The 15,847-nt window shown below is 36.7% G+C and overlaps 1 protein-coding gene across 12 annotated transcripts in view; it reads left to right on the forward strand.

Moving 5' to 3' along the window:
* The window catches only part of CPLANE1 (ciliogenesis and planar polarity effector complex subunit 1), a 119,535-nt gene that overhangs the window by 86,635 nt on the left and 17,053 nt on the right, over positions 1–15,847 (forward strand). For 8 of the 12 annotated variants that reach the window (XR_009049125.1, XM_057708115.1, XM_057708117.1 and 5 more), the window contains 8 exons: positions 2,323–2,410; positions 7,449–7,598; positions 8,956–9,075; positions 10,770–10,800; positions 11,491–11,622; positions 13,101–13,266; positions 15,119–15,177; positions 15,641–15,808. Coding sequence is in view for 10 of the 12 variants with exons in the window: in XM_057708115.1 (XP_057564098.1) it covers positions 2,323–2,410; positions 7,449–7,598; positions 8,956–9,075; positions 10,770–10,800; positions 11,491–11,622; positions 13,101–13,266; positions 15,119–15,177; positions 15,641–15,808 (914 nt within the window). In the remaining 2 variants the exon portion in view is untranslated. Of the gene's footprint in view, positions 1–2,322; positions 2,411–4,829; positions 7,599–8,955; positions 9,076–10,769; positions 10,801–11,490; positions 11,623–13,100; positions 13,267–15,118; positions 15,178–15,640; positions 15,809–15,847 lie in introns of those variants that run through there. The other 4 variants (XM_057708118.1, XM_057708126.1, XR_009049126.1 and 1 more) reach the window with 3 other exon arrangements.

Genomic DNA, 15,847 nt, shown 5'->3' on the forward strand with positions numbered 1-15,847 from the left:
AGGTCACACCCTTGTATTTTTTAAAAAGTCCCCCGATTTCTGACCCAGGTCCCCTCTCAGCCCAAGCCTTTCCAAACTGGCAGGAAGGAATTATGTCTTTTGCTTGGTGCATAGCAGGCACTTGATAAATGTTTATTTGAGGACTGACTCTGTGCTCCCATTTTTAGATTCTGACAGAAATAAAATCACACTCATATAATAAAGACTTACTAATGGAACAGTTATTAATAATTGTAGCACAAGCTTGGGAGACAATTTCAGAAGAGGAGTTCTAAAAATGGCTGATCAAACCCTATAAGTATTTAGTCTTCTGAGGTGACTGCTCTGAAGGAAATAGAATTGATTTAAATGAAAATTCGGCATATTGGTTGAAAATGTTCTCATCCTATTATAATACACACATTAATACAAAGATTTTGACTTGCCCATTTTAGTTGAAGAAAACAGCTTGTAGGCCTGGAAGAGGCAGAGGGACACTGTGGACACACCAACTAGGCGGCTTAAAGATATGGGTTCAAGTCCATGTTCTGGTTTGAAAGTCAGAGAATTTCTCTGGGCCTTATTCCCTCATCTATCTCTCTCTCTCTATCTTCCTTTCTCCCTCCCTCCCTCCCTCTCTTCCCTGCGTTGGGTGTTTGTTGCTGCACGTGGGCTTTCTCTAGTTGCGGACAGCGGGGTCTACTCTTCTTTGCAGTGCGTGGCTTCTCATTGCAGTGGCTTCTCTTGTCGCAGAGCACGGGCTCTAGGCACTCAGGCTCGGTGGTTGTGGCTCGTGGGCTCTAGAGTGCAGCCTCAGTAGTTGTGGCGCAAAGGCTTAGTTTCTCCGTGGCAAGTGGGATCTTCCCAGACCAGGGACTGAACCCGTGTCCCCTGCATTGGCAGGCAGATTCTTAACGGCTACACAACCAGGGAAGTCCCCTTATTCCCTCATCTTTAAATGAAAGGTTTTGTTTTCTTCAGGTAAATACCAAAAAGTGGAATTGCTGGATTGTATGGTAGGTCTGTTTTTATTTTATTTTTTTGAAGAACCTCCATACTGTTTTCCATAGTGGCTGTGCTAATTTCCATTCCCACCAACAGTGCACAAGGGCTCCCTTTTCTCCACATCCTTGTCAGCACTTGTCTCTTTGAAATTAGCCATTCTGTCTGGCATGAGGTGGTATCTCATTGTGGTTTTGATTTGCATTTCCTTGAGGATTAGGGATGTTGGGCATCTTTTCATGTGCCTGTTGGCCATCTGTATGTTGTCTTTAGAAAAATGTCTGTTCATGTCCTCTGCCCATTTTTAAATTGGATTGTTTGGGGTTTTTTGGATATTGAGGTGTATGAATTCTTTAAATATTTTAGATATTAATCCCTTATTGGAGATAGTATTTGCAAATGTTTTCTCCCAGTCTGTAGGTTGTCTTTACATTTTGTTGTTGGTTTCCTTTGCTGTGCAAAAGTTTCTTAGTTTGATGTAGTCTGTTTATTTTTGCTTTCTTGCCCTTGCCTGAGGAGACAGATCCAAAAATATATTGCTAAGACCAATGTCAAGAAGCATACTGCCTAAGTTTTCTTCTAGGAGTTTTATGGTTTCAGGTCTTACATTTAAGTCTTTAATCCAGTTTGAGTTTATTTTTGTGTATGGTATAATAAAATGGTCTAGTTTCATTCTTTTAAATGTAGCAGTCCAGTTTTCCCAACACCATTTTTTGAAGAGAAGTTAAAAACACAAAACAAATAAACAAAACAGAAACAGACTTACAGATACAGAGAGCAAACCAGTGGTTGCCAGAGGAGAGGTGAGTGGGAGATGGGCGAACTAGGTTGAAGGGGATTAAGAGGTAGAAACTACCAGTTATTAAAAAAAAAAAAAGTCATGGTGATATAAGGTACAGCACAGGGAAAAATAGTCAGTAATATTGTATGGCTTTATATGGAGTGTAGTGTATAAAAATATTGAATTACTGTGTTATACACCTGAAACTAATATAACATTATAAATCAACTATACTTCAATAAAAAAATAAAAAAGTTGAACTGTGTAAATAAAAAGAAAAGTTTTGTTTGGTTGGTAGTTAACATTCCTCCCATTATAAAATTTATGATGGAATTTTCCTGAACCTCTTAAAAGGTTAAATTGGTTAAGATACAAAATAAGTAAAAATTCACTCCTTTTTATCAATCCTCACCATTTAGCTTATATTGGTCTTAATCCTGTTCTTTCATTTGTTGCCTTAATGCAGATGTGTAAAACCTACATAAAATTGTTTATGATATTTTGAAATTATCAAACTATAAAATTTGTAACAGTTATTTTGTTGTGTATGTTTTCTATAGGTTGAACCTGTGGATCACACTGAATTGTCTTCTGGCCCTGAATCTGAAAAAACGTTGCCTTCAAAAACCATTGGCATTTTTGAAGAAGGTTTGTGGTGGGTCAGGGGTGAAACTGAAGCCTTTCTTTGAAAGAATAAGTATTTCCTTTTGGGCATGCAGGAACTGGGAATTTTTCTTAAGTGAACTGAAGCCATCCATCCTCTTATTTTTATTTTATTTTATTTTTAAATTATTTATTTATTTATTTATTCATTCATTTATTTATTTTGGCTGCACCAGGTCTTAGTTGCAGCACGTGGGACCTTCCTTGCCGCATGCAGGGTCTTTGTTTTTTTAGTTGCGTCATGCAGACTTCTTAGTTGTGGCATGCTGGCTTCTTAGTTGCAGCATGAGGACTTAGTTGTGGCATGCGAACTCTTAGTTGTGGCATGCTTACAGGATCTAGTTCAACCAAGAATTGAGCCTGGGCCCCCTGCATTGGGAGCACAAGTCTTACCCACTGAACCACCGGGGAAGTCCCCATCCCCTTATTTTTAGATTAGGATTGTTTTTGTGATAATGTGATTAGCTTCCACCTCAGGCCAAATTTTTTTTTTTTTCTTAAAAGCTGATGCTATAACCTCCTCTGGCTTTTGTACCGGAGTCGGGCAGTGGGGGCTGGATCTTAGTTTCTGTGACTCCACACCTCCAGCCGCCACACATTGCTTAGGATCACACAGAGCTTTGTGCTGAGGTGGTGGTTTGTCTGTGGTCATCAGCTAGAATCTGAGGTTCGGGTTAAATGGCCTGGCAATGGTGAAGTATTAAGTTTTTGCATTTCTCATTGAAAGAATGAAATTAGGGTAGTTATTTAAATACACTTCTACTGTATCTATAGTTGTTGTTTATATCTACATTCTCTCTCATTTAGTCTTGTCAGCAGTTTAATTCATTTTGCAAAAAAAAAAAAAAAAAACAGGCTTTGGTTTATTGTTCTCTCTGTTGTTTCTTAATTTTCTTTTTCATAAATTTCTACTCTTAGCTTTATTATTTCTTCCACTTTGGGGAGCTTACCTTGTTGGATTTTTCCTAACTTCATTCTTTCTTTTTTTCTAATAAATGCATTTGAGGCTGAATATGTTTCTGAAAGGACCCATATAAGAGTAGTGATATATTACATCTTTTGGGGGTATTCAGATCTAAGTAGTTTGCAATTTATATTAAGATTTCTTCTTTAGCTCATAAAAGGAGTTTTTAGCTTCCAAATATTATGGAGCTTGAGCTATATCTTTGTAATTTATTTCCATTTTCATTGTATTGTGATTAGATCTGAGTGTATGATAATGTCATTCTTAGATATTTGTTAAAATTTCCCTTGTGGCTTAATATATATAGTCAGTTTTTGTAAATATTCTATGTTTATTTGAAAAGAATAAGCATTTTCTGTTGGTTTAAAATCCTGCTTAAAATTTCATATGTGTACTCACACACAAGTATATAATAGTCAAACTTCTAAATTATACTGTTCAGAAGGGTGCATTCAAAATAACCCACAAAGGGAACTTCCCTGGTGGTCCAGTGGCTAAGACTCCACGCTCCCAGTGCAGGGGGCCCAGGTTTAATCCCTGGTCCAGGAACTAGCTCCCACGTGCCACAACTGAGAGTTCTCATGCTGCAACTAGAGATCCCGCATGCTGCAACTAAAAAAAAAAATATTATCCATGATTGTGAAATTATTTGTTTCTCTTTGTAATTCTGTTGAATGTTTCTTTATGTAGTTGAGGCTGTGTTATAAAATGATTATAGTTCATGATGATTATTTTTGTTGAATTCTGTCCGTTTTATCATTAAGTAATGACTCTATTTCCAATAATGCTTTTTAGACTCAGTCAATTTTGTCTATTATTAATATGTCCATTCCTGCTTTCTTTTGCCTGGTATATCTTTTTTGATACTTTTTAACTTTAAAAAAATTTTTAATGGAAAATTTCAAGCGTATTTCTTTTTTTTTTTTTTGCCGTTCCATGCGGTGTGCGGGATCTTAGTTCCCCAACCAGGGATCAAACCCATGCTCCCTGCATTGAGAGTGCAGAGTCGTAACCACAGGACTGCCAGGGGAGTCCCATCAAGCATATTTCAGTGGAAGACAAAATAGTATAATTAACCTGCATGTACCTGACAATCACCTTTAACAACTCACATCCCACCCATTCTTCCTACCTTTTCCTGAGTTATTTTAAAGCAAATTCCAGACAGCACATTATTTTATCCATAAATATTTTATATGTATCTCTAAAAGATAAGGTCTCTTTTAAAAACTAATAATACTGTCACTTCTCTTTTTAAAAGTCTTGATATTGTCATATATCTAATTAGTGTTCAACTATTGCCAGTTGCCTCATTTTAAAAAATAGTTTATTTGGTCTAATAGGAGTCCAGATAAGGTCTATACATGGCAATTGATTGATGACTTATAAGTCTCTTTTAACTTCTGCGTTCCTCCTTTATCTCTCTTTTTCCTCTTCTAGTTTATTTGTTGAAGAAACCTGTTTGTCCCGAAGTATTTTTCAGAGTCTACATTTCAAGCTGAGTGATTATGTTATAGATGTGTCCAGCATATAGCTAGGTTTTATTCTTTTAAATAATTACATAATTTGTGTTTTAATCATCAAGTATAATCAGTTTCAATTTATTGTGATTACTGATACATTTGTGCTTATTTCTATTATCTTATTTTGTGCTTCCTATTTACTCTGTATTTTTTCTTTACTTTTTGTCCCTTCTTTCCTTATATTGGATTGAGTTTTCTATATTCTCTTTCCCCCTCTATTTTTTCAAAATTATACATTCTATTTTTAATCTCTTAGTGATTATTCTTGAATTTTCAACATTCAGAGTTGAATGTTGAGATGAATATATTTACCTCCCAAACAATAAAAGAACTTTAGAGCTTTTAACACTGATATGTCTCTTCACATCTTCTCTGATACTATTTTCTAATATTTTAGTTCTACCTTATTTTTAATCCGCCCACTTAGTCTCCTTTGTCTTTTATGTTTTTAAGTCAATACTAATTTGAATTTATCAGCGTGTTTGGCAGGTTCTTTCTCCTCAGTTGCTTCTTTTTTTTAAAAGTTGTAAATTGAATAATGTACATATGTAAACAGTAAATATGAAACCAAAACACAAGTTTCATCAAATAATACTTGTCCTTATTGCCTGAGATGCACTTTAAAGATATTATTCCATTTTCCACTGACTTCTCTAATGGCTGAGTTTATAATACCTATGTACTGTCTATCTAATTGCTCTTCTTTTATGTCTGGTTGCTTATAAAGTTTTCCTCTTTATTTTTGTTTTATTTTGCATTTTGATAGATTGTGTCTAGGTGTATTTTTTTTTTTTTTCTTGTTTGGGAGGTCTTCCTTTATTTCTATGCTTTCGTTTTTTTCTTCTCTCTTTTTTTTTCAGATCTTTATTGAAAGTATATTTATTTTTATTTATTCTATATGGGAGTAAGAATGATTCTTTCTTTAATTTTCAGGTTTAACACTGGGAATTTTTCACCTGGTTTCTTTTTTTTTCCCCCAGATCCTTATTAGAGTATAATTGCTTTACAATGTTGTGCTAGTTTCCGCTGTACAACAAAGTGAATCAGCTGTATTTATACATATATCCCCATATCCCCTCCCTGTTGAGCCTCCCTCCCACCCTCCTTATCCCAACCCTCTAGGTCATCACCAGTCATCGAGTTGATCTCCCTGTTATGCAGTTGCTTCCCACTAGCTATCTGTTTTACATTTGGTAGTGTGTATATGTCAGTGCTACTCTCTCACTTTATCCCAGCTTCTCCTTCCCCGTCTCGCCCGCATCTGGTTCCTTTTGGAGTATTGCTTCCTCTCCATTTTCTGTTCTGTTTTCTAAAACACTTGTTAAAGATATGTTGGAACTTCTCAGTGTATTCCTTGTCTCTTAACCACCTCTTAACTCCCATCTTTTTCTCTCTCAGGGATGTGCTCAGGATGTTTCCTCAAATCTCTCTTAGTTTACTAATTCTCTCTTCTACTGTGTCTTCTTTGCTGTAGGATTTTAATTTTGGTGATTACATTCTTAATGTCTAGAAGTTTTATTTCTTTTTCAAATCTGTGTGTTCTTTGAATGTATTCTGTCTGGTTCTTTTATGCTGGTTTCTATACCTTTTATCAATTTAATTATTTTAGTAATATTTTATGCCCTTTCAGATTGTTTTATTTCATGTGTGCATATTCTCAATTGTCAAATCTGTATACTGTCTCTCAGCGTTGCTTGTTTCTTTGTGCGAGTTGTAATTTTTTATCGTGAGCTTATTTTGGTGGGGGGGCAGTTATGCTAGGTTGTGTATGTTTTTTTCTGGAGTGGTTTATATTTACTTCTTGCTGCTACTGAAGTAGAAAAAAATGGGGACAAGTTTTTATATATGTTTTTTTGGCTTGGAGTTGCTGCACTACATAGTATAAATTCAGATCCCACATCTGCCTGTAGCAAGACAGGGGTTTCTGTTTCTCAGAGTTGACTTCTATTTTTCTCCTGTCCACTATCCAGGGAGACAGAACACTTCTTTGCTGCTTCTCAAGGGTAGAGTTTTTCTTATCTGCATCTTATGGACACAACTGTCCTTCAGTGCTGTGAGCCGCAGGGAGGTAGCTCAGCCCCCCTCACTGCAGTCTGCAGAAACCACATCTCCTGTTCCTCCGAGGACTATGCCAGCGTCATTTTCCATTTAGTGCCTAGCTTTGAATTCCTTTTTCTTTTATGGCACCAGAAGATTTCTTTATTTACAGGTCTTAGTTGTGTATGAATCTGGTTTTTTTTTTTTTTTAATTTAGCATTTCTTCTGTGTTTAATAAAGGGGCATGGGCCTATCCACTGTAGCTCAACCTGCTGTGTTTTCTGAAGTCGATAATTTAATGGTTTTTTTTACTATGAGTTTAGATTTTAAATATTATATTAACTTATTTTATTACGCAGTAAGTAGAAAGCTCTCAGAATAATATGTTGTAAACCTCTAATATATCTGTGGCCATGTGGAAGTGTTAGCTAAGTGTTTTATCTTTTCCATGTGATTTTTTTTCTATTTTCTTTTAATTGTAATATATTCTATGGATTAGCGCATTTCCCGACTCATATGAATAAAGAAGATCAAAGGGACATTGAAGAGATTTCAGTAACGGAAACTCATCCTAGTCGGCAAACCTGTGTGTTTCCTTCTGCTGATTCAGCTGTCAGCCTTTCCAGTGACCAGAATATGACTTCTCCTGGTAATGTTCCTCACTTTTTTCCTTTACTCTTATATTCCAATATACTGTTACTGAAGAGTACTTCCTAGGAATGTAGTTGTGAAGGATTTGTGAAGCCATTTTGCAATATTTATAAGTTTCCGGGGAAGGGAAGTTAAAAATTGTGGCATTCACATGAAGAACTGTGTCATCTTGTCACTCTCATAAGATACACAATATAATAGCTGTAATTTATTGAGCCTCTGTCATGGGCCAGATGTTGTTCTACATGCATTGACCCTGATGTAAGCCTGACCTGTGACATAGCTACCATTATCATCCCCATTTTACAGGTGAAGTTATTGAGACTTAGACAAGTTCAGTGCCGCTGTTCATTCTATTTCATTTGGAGATGGCAATTCAAAATGCTGTTTCTTAGTCCTAACAAATACTTTGTGTCATATAAATAGCAGGGCATACTAAATATCACAGTTGGACCACTAACAGTGGCTTTGAAATATTTTTTTTTTGCCCTCAGATTTTTATGGTCAATGATGATTTTTCTAAATGTTTACAATGTGTTTTATTACCATTATTAAAGTAATATAAGCGTAAAAAATGCGATTTTTAAATGGCATCACTGTTATTTAAATAAAAAGCTATTAAGAAGCTGGTCTTAAACTTTGTAATTTTTTTCTCTAAGTTCTTTTTAGATTCTGTTTGCATTTCAGTTGTCATCATATGGGGGTAATCATTTTTACTTCACAGGGTTGCTGTGAAGATTGAGTACATAAAGCATTTAGCTGAGAATCTGTTTGATTCCTGTAGGTTCTTGGTCACCAGTATCTTTCTTCTTCCCTCTTATGGGGGAGAATTGAGAAATGAGGTTAAAGAGGCTTTAGTGAGTTCTAGTTGTATCTGAGAAGTTTAAACTCCATTTTGTACTTGGGAATCATTGGTGAATTCCGAGCAGCAGAGGTGTGGAGTAAGACTCGGATGGAGACCTAAGTCAGTCGGTGAGCTGTTGAATTAATCTGACCCGTGCCGTGATGAGGGGCTGGGCAGTGTTGTGGGAAAGGAGAAGAAACAAGCGACGTTCTGAATAGGCAGCTGCTGAGACTCACTGACTAAGTGGATGGAGGGGAAGCGAAGGAGAGTGTGAATGGCTGTTTAGTGTTGTCAAGACTAAGAGCAAAGATAGCACCAGGGCTTACGTCAAACTCTAGAGCACCTTTGGCCCAAATGTAGCATTTGAGGTGATGCAGGCCATATCATATATAGGACCTAGTTTTTGTCACGGAAGTAGAACTTGCTGAGAGGTTTAGGCTTAAAAAACAGATGTAAGAGTCTTTTACCTAATTATATACTTAAAAGAGTACATCTGTTTTCTGCAAGAAAGATGGAAAAAGGGAAACTGCTGAGGACCAGCCTGTGAAATGTCACCCAGTAGAGAACAAGGGGAGCCCCCTAGTGTGGAGAATGGATGAGCTGACTCTGGTGAAAGGATTTTCAAGAAAAAGTGAGTGGCTAACAGTTTCACAAGCCACCAGAAAGTCAAGGATAAAGACTGAGTTTTTTTTAAGGACTTTGAGGGCTTTCAGTGTAATATCAAGAGTAGAAGAAGGCAGGTTGGGGATGAAGACAGGCTCAAGAAGCTGTAAATATAGGCAACTTAAGAATTCTGACAGAAAAAGGAAGTAGAAAATGAGATAAAGGAAATGAAGTCAAAGGTCATTTCAAAATGGGGATAAATACAAACTCTAATGTTTAAAGGCAGAAGAAAAGAAAGTACTAGGAAAAGAGAAATTGAGAGTACCAGGTTAAGGCAGTGATTCATTCAGGATTGTAATAGGTTCTTAAACTAGAATGCAAGAGGGAAAAAAAAAGGAGAAAAGTCAATAAATGTCATAACACATATAAAGATGGATACATAAAAAATGTTTTTCTCTAGTATTCAGTGTTTAATTGTAGATTAAAAAAGAAACCTTATTAGTATTTTTCAAAAAGTGTGTAATTTAGATGCTCTAATGGGTGTTTTCTTCTGCAAGTTTGGCATTTTGGAAAGATGTATAGTCATTCCTTCTAGTGCTCAAAAATAGCTCAGATTTGCTCTTTTGAAATTGACTTTCATTTCTTAGCATGTTCTTCTGAGTGTTCTTCCTAGTGGCAAATAATTTACTCACTGAGGATGCACTTAATTTTTGTCAACAACCATAAGGTGTTCAGAGGTGTTTCTGATAAATGAAGTAGATGATCAGGCTGAGTGTCACTGTTTGGAATTTTTAGATAAAGGAATTGTGACTGACAAGGAATGAAGTGTTTAGTAAGTTGTGAAAGCAGTCCCAAAGAAAAAGTTCCAAAATGGTTTGAAAATAAAGTAAGGAGAGAATCTTCCTATGTAACTACTTTTAAAAGTAGTTATTTGAATATAACACTTTTCTGCCTTTTGGTAAAAGTAATCAGTTTCATTTCTTAGATCTTTTATATCTGATTAGTCTATACTTACACCATTATAGAAAAACTCACAAGTGACCAGTCTCTGAGAGCAACGATAGTGTAAAAAATTCTGGGTTTGAGGATTAACAAACAAAACATGTGCTTAAGAAAGCAAAGTTATTTCATATTAAAAAGATGTGGAAGTCTAAGTCTTAGAGGCAGGGTGGATTTATCTTAGGATAAGAAAATCTTAACAGGGAAATGTTTTTGAGAAGAGATGTCAGGACACTTTTCCCTATATTAACTCAGTTATCTTTGAGGGGGGAAATATATGGAAAATTGAGTAGACTAAGTGTTTTGCTTTAAAGCCATGTTGTTAATATTGGACAAGGTTTAAAAATTATTCTATGAGTCATATCCTTCCAAGTAAAGCTCTTGAAATTAAATATTTTCCCAGAAGTATTAGTTTTAGATCATCGGAAGGTTTTGGTCTTGTTTTTATAGTAAATTGCACTCCAGTATTCTAAACTGTGTATGAAGCAAAGAAAGATTGTACCTCCTAAAGCGTATTATTCAGAGTACTCTGGATAGAAAAGTAATAATCTTAAAATGTGGACAATATTCACTACCAAATGGAGGTTTAAAAATATTTTAGTCTCTGAAAAAAAAAATTTAGTTTCTGGGTATGTAATTTCTAGATCAGGTTAATAATTGAAAATAGAAAAAATAACTGACCTGAAATTTTTATTAATAGTAATGTTTCTTTTTTTTTTTAAGGTGTGAATAACGGTGATGAATTATTTGAGAGGTAAATATCTTAAGAATTGATTCACAGTTTCGGACTTCCCTGGTGGTTCATGGTTAAGACTCTGCGCTTCCACTGCAGGGGGTGCAGGTTACATCCCTGGTCGGGGAAGTAAGATCCCCCACACCCTCAGGGTGTAGCCAAAAGAAAAAAAAAAAAGAATTAATTCAGTTTTACTTAAAGTTAGGTGTAAATTATGTGTTCCGGAAATTTTGTTGTTCATAATGTATGTCAACTTCAACACTACATATTTTTTTTTGGTGGATTAAAGGAATGTAGTTAATTCCCATTGAGAATGGGGTATTTTAAGAAACTGAGGGTTGTTATATTGTATCCCTTACTGTTTTAGCCTAGGTAATTAGAATACAGTAGCTTACATTTGCCACTTTTTCTTTTAGTACATACGTATTAAATTTCAATAGGCAGGACAGGTTAAAAGTTGTCCCGCAGGCCTTATGTTTGCTCTTTCGAGAGTACGTATGAAGTTAAAAATGATTGATGATTAGGCTTTTCCACTGAGGATTACTAGAATTAAAGCAATAGAAGGAAATTAGTTATATGTTTATCATTTTTTATCAGTTATCCTGTTCATTTATGTTCTTGGAGAGCATAGTTTTACATGTTCATTTTTGCTTAATGTAATTACATTGTAGCTAATGACTTCTGTTTTTCATATTGCATGTGGGAATGAAGTGTTTTAGTAGATCCACTCCAGATGAGTGAACTGACTGATATTGCAGACATTATCGATGACCTTATAACAAAAGATGGCGTTTCCAGTGAAGAGCTTGGCTTAACGGAACAACAGGCTAGGAGCATCTCCAGGTATCATTGAATAATTCATTTTTAACCTGCTTAAAATGTTTATGGTTTGAGAATTTTCACAATTGACCATATCTTATGTGATTTTTTAGGAAACAAATTCAAAGCTTAAAATAGATTTTTTTTCTTTGTAAATACATTTTGTGATGTTTATGAGTCTTTCCTCCCCCTCCTCCAACAATATATAGGCTGGTTTATTTAACTAATACAGCACATCTGTATTCTCTGAGTTTTCCCAGAGTCTCATCACTCTGAGTAAAACATAAATTCAATCCTATTTCTTCTTAGATGTAATTAATGATTTAGTGGATAGTACTTTACCCTAAATACCAACCCTTAGAATCCATTTCAAACAGCTTTTCCTTTGGAAGAGTAGGTTAAAATGTTTCTCCTTGTAGCCTTTCCTGGGCCAGGAACTGGTTCCTGATAGAATAAAGGCTGGCTCCTCTACTAATGCTTCTTTGGGATACATACACTTTTGGCCTCTTGATTTGTTGGGGGCCAGTTGGGTAGGGCACCCTCTGCCTGGCATGTACCAAGAGTCCAGAATCCCAGAAGGAACGCAGGGCGTGTTAGCCGCATCATCTGTACCCATGACCCGTCTTCCAGTTAGCGTGGTGTCTTCTTCGCATACTGGGTGATGAATCTGCCCCGAGTCCGCATCTCACACCACCTGTCTTCTTGGGCCACTCTTAGTACTCCTGTGTAGAAGCCAGGGTGGGATTAGGTGTCCAGAAAGATGTATTGAGAGCAGTGCCTGTGAGGGGAAGAATCAGAAGTGGGGCGGGGCATCAGACCACAGTGCTGGTCTGACCCCTCCCTGGGAAGGAAAGAGCGCTGAATAAATAATTCCAGCGTACAGCGTGGCTCTAAGAACGTGTCAGCTGGGTCAGTGGTGAGACATCAAGCTGAAGCCACCCACCGGAGGAGTCCTGTCTCTTACAGGTCGGGACCAACCACAGCATCCCTGCCATGCTCAGTGACTAGCTCGGGCTGGCCCCTGGAGAGTACGGCCTGGGCACGCACGTGAGCCACACCCAGAAGGGCAGCAGTTCAGCAGTCGTCTCTGTATTATGAGTTTTTGAAGTGATTGAGATAGTCCAGAAATAGATCATAGGTGAAGACATCCAAAACAGAACCTTTAAAGACATTCATATTCATACTGAGCTGAGAAGAAAGGTGCCAGGGAAAGAGGCTACATCATGTTTTGAAAGTTAGAAAAAGACCCAGGTAAGAGAGGGTTTAAAGCAGAAAGGAGAAGCCAGTTGCACTAAGTGTTGTAAAGAAGTCCAGTAGGAGAAGACTGAAGAGGCTGTCGGGGACCTGAGGCTGTCAGTAGATTTCGGGGGACAGGTTGGAGCACGTTGACCAGACATCATAAGTGTATGACTCTTTCCAAAGAAACAGTATTTAGTTGTGATACTTCTTGTCTCCATAACAAGTTTAAAATCAAGCAATGCTCTGCTGGTTAAATTTCTCAGGATTCCGCGTTCCTCTGGTAGACGTCCACAAAGAACTGAGAAGGAGAGAAGAGAGATTCAAGTCTGGATGAAAAGAAAACGAAAAGAAAGAATGGCAGAGTACTTAAGTCAGCTGGCCGAGAAGAGAGGGCAAGAACACGACCCTTTCTGCCCCAGGAGCCACCCAGTAAGTCTGCGGCATTGAGGGTGACGGAATTATCACAGAATACGTGTGATTTTTTCCTGGTGAGGTTTCAAGAAAAGGATTAACATAAATTGGATGCGTTTTTTTATCTGTTGGAAAAGTTAGCATTTTGCTTAAGGCAGGAAAAGTTAAGAAATTACCTTAACAAAATATAACAGGGAATTCTACAAACCATGGAACTATCTTAAACACTTTTCCCCCCCAGGCTAATTATGGCTTTAGTGTTTTAACCAAATGAAGAGGTTGAGGGATTGGGTGACCAATTGGAGTCATTCCCTTAATTTTCAACGAAAGTTGGAGGCAGTTGAACAGCTGTGTGTAGTAAAGCCATTTTAAAAATCAACTTTCTCTCCATAAGTTATCTACAAAAAAGTATTTTAAAGTATGGTCCAAGTTATGTACCAGCAGAGCAATGGCACTTCTGTGTGTGTTTCAACCGTCCTTTAAACTGTCACCGTTTGTTTACTGAGCCCTGACTGTGGACATCACCATGGCCAGGTCAGAAGTGTTCTCCTTCAGAAGGTGAGACGAAACAATGTTACTCTGTTGATTACATAACTATGAAAAACACATTTAGGTTTACACTTGGATTATAGTTTATCTTTTACTTTGTAATCTGAAATAAAATATAATAGCATTTCATTTATTTTCAGCATCATTAGGAGAACACATTCTGTAAGTGAATTTTCCAGATAAAGTTGTCACATTGAAGCACCAAATGGTGCCAGAGTAGATGAACTATTATTTAAAGTGTGTACTTTCCTTCGCTGTGTCTGGAGAGAGCATGCTGATGTTGGGTGACACTTTGTTGATAGCTGTGGGGAACGTGGTAATGACCTTCAGGGCTGCTTGAAGACCAGAATCTTACAGTGTGTGTGTGTGCGTGCGCACGTGTGTGTGTGTGTCTGCTCTTCCACCCCATAGAGGGTGAGTTCACATTTCACCCTCCTTGTCAACCAAGCAGATTCCCCAGATTGTTAGAATTGTATCCAAATTTAGAATAAATTAACTCTGAGGGCTTGGGACTGTTTCATTCATAGACTTTGTGACATCTCCTTCAATATTGCAGATAATTGTTTATTTTTATCTTCTATTTGGGTGAAGGTATGAAGCTCGTGAGGGGTTAATATAGTTAAAATTTTCATTTTTATCAGAAATCAATAAGACCTTTAATTTATTGATGATTACTGAATGGGACCTTGAGAAAGTGAATCCACTTCTGCGTGTATGTTTCTATATACACAATGTGTGTGAAAGGACTTACCCTCATTAGTAATTCAATAGTAACTCTTAATGTTCTGGAATAAAATGTATATAGCTGATGTTAGCCACTTTACTTCGTGGTACATAAGTTTTGAAGAGTCTACAAGTCACAATGAACCCCCTGTAAATATTCTAAAACATTAAAATGATGGTTTTAAATGTCTGACTCATTTCTGCTTTATCAGCCAAGCTCTTGGTAAGATTAATCAACAAGACAGAGTACAAAGTATAGGTGTCTCCATCCTTAGACTGTTCCTATTTTCCATTCCAAAAGCAACTAATAAGGATCTCTCCTTTTGAGAAAATACATTAATTTAGCTACTAAAATAGAGTTTGTATTCCATTTGTTAAATTGGATTTTCTTTTAATTACATGATGCTTTAACATTTTCATGTTTTGTGCTGGGGTAGGAAGCATCATCGAATATGACAGTGTTTGGTACTAAATAACAAAATTATATTTTAACTTCCTATTAAAATGGATTGGTGGGATTTTCATGTTTTCCATGGGTCATAATGGTTTAATTATTTGAACTGAACAGTAATGAACTAACTGGTTATTTCTTGTGCAGTTTTACATGACTTCAAGGGAAATTAGGCTGAGACAAAAGATGAAGCGCGAAAAAGACAGGTGAGTGTGGCAGTTACTCCCTGATCATTCTCTTTCTTGCTTACTCGCTCGAGGCTCTAGATAATGCCTTAGGGATTCTGGTTTTCACAGTAGTCCCTTTTTTGTTGATAAACAGAAAGTTATAGGAGATAACTGCAAGGGAAAAAATTAGACTCCACTAGCCTTTTTAGGAATTTGCTTTCAAATATTATGTATTCCATTCAATGTTTATAACTTATTTCTGCTGTTCCCCCCCTCTCCCAATCCAGATATATATGTGCATTTTGAAAATACCCCAAGGCCATAGACTACAGGTGCCTTTAATAATACTTCCTAATGGTTTCCAGAAATCTGAAATTTGAGTTTGCATTAAAATGCACTGAAGAAAATAAATGCTAGGTGGTCTTTGAACACTGTGTTCCCTCTAGAAATATGAACTGAAAGCGACTCTTTTACCAAATGTTGTTTAATTTTTTCTCTAAAGATTGCTGCTCTCTGACCACTATAGTCGTCGCATCTCACAAGCGTACAGCCTGATGAATGAACTGTTATCTGAATCAGTACAGCTTCCAGCAACTGCACAGAACCCATTGCCTAACAAACCCAGATCTGCTCAAATTCCCAGAAGGCAACGCTCCCTTTCTCCAAGAGGGTAAGACAAGGTTTGGCACATCATTTGGCAAGATAATGT

The sequence above is a fragment of the Hippopotamus amphibius genome, chromosome 15, assembly GCF_030028045.1.
Source record: "Hippopotamus amphibius kiboko isolate mHipAmp2 chromosome 15, mHipAmp2.hap2, whole genome shotgun sequence".
Lineage (NCBI taxonomy): Eukaryota > Metazoa > Chordata > Mammalia > Artiodactyla > Hippopotamidae > Hippopotamus > Hippopotamus amphibius.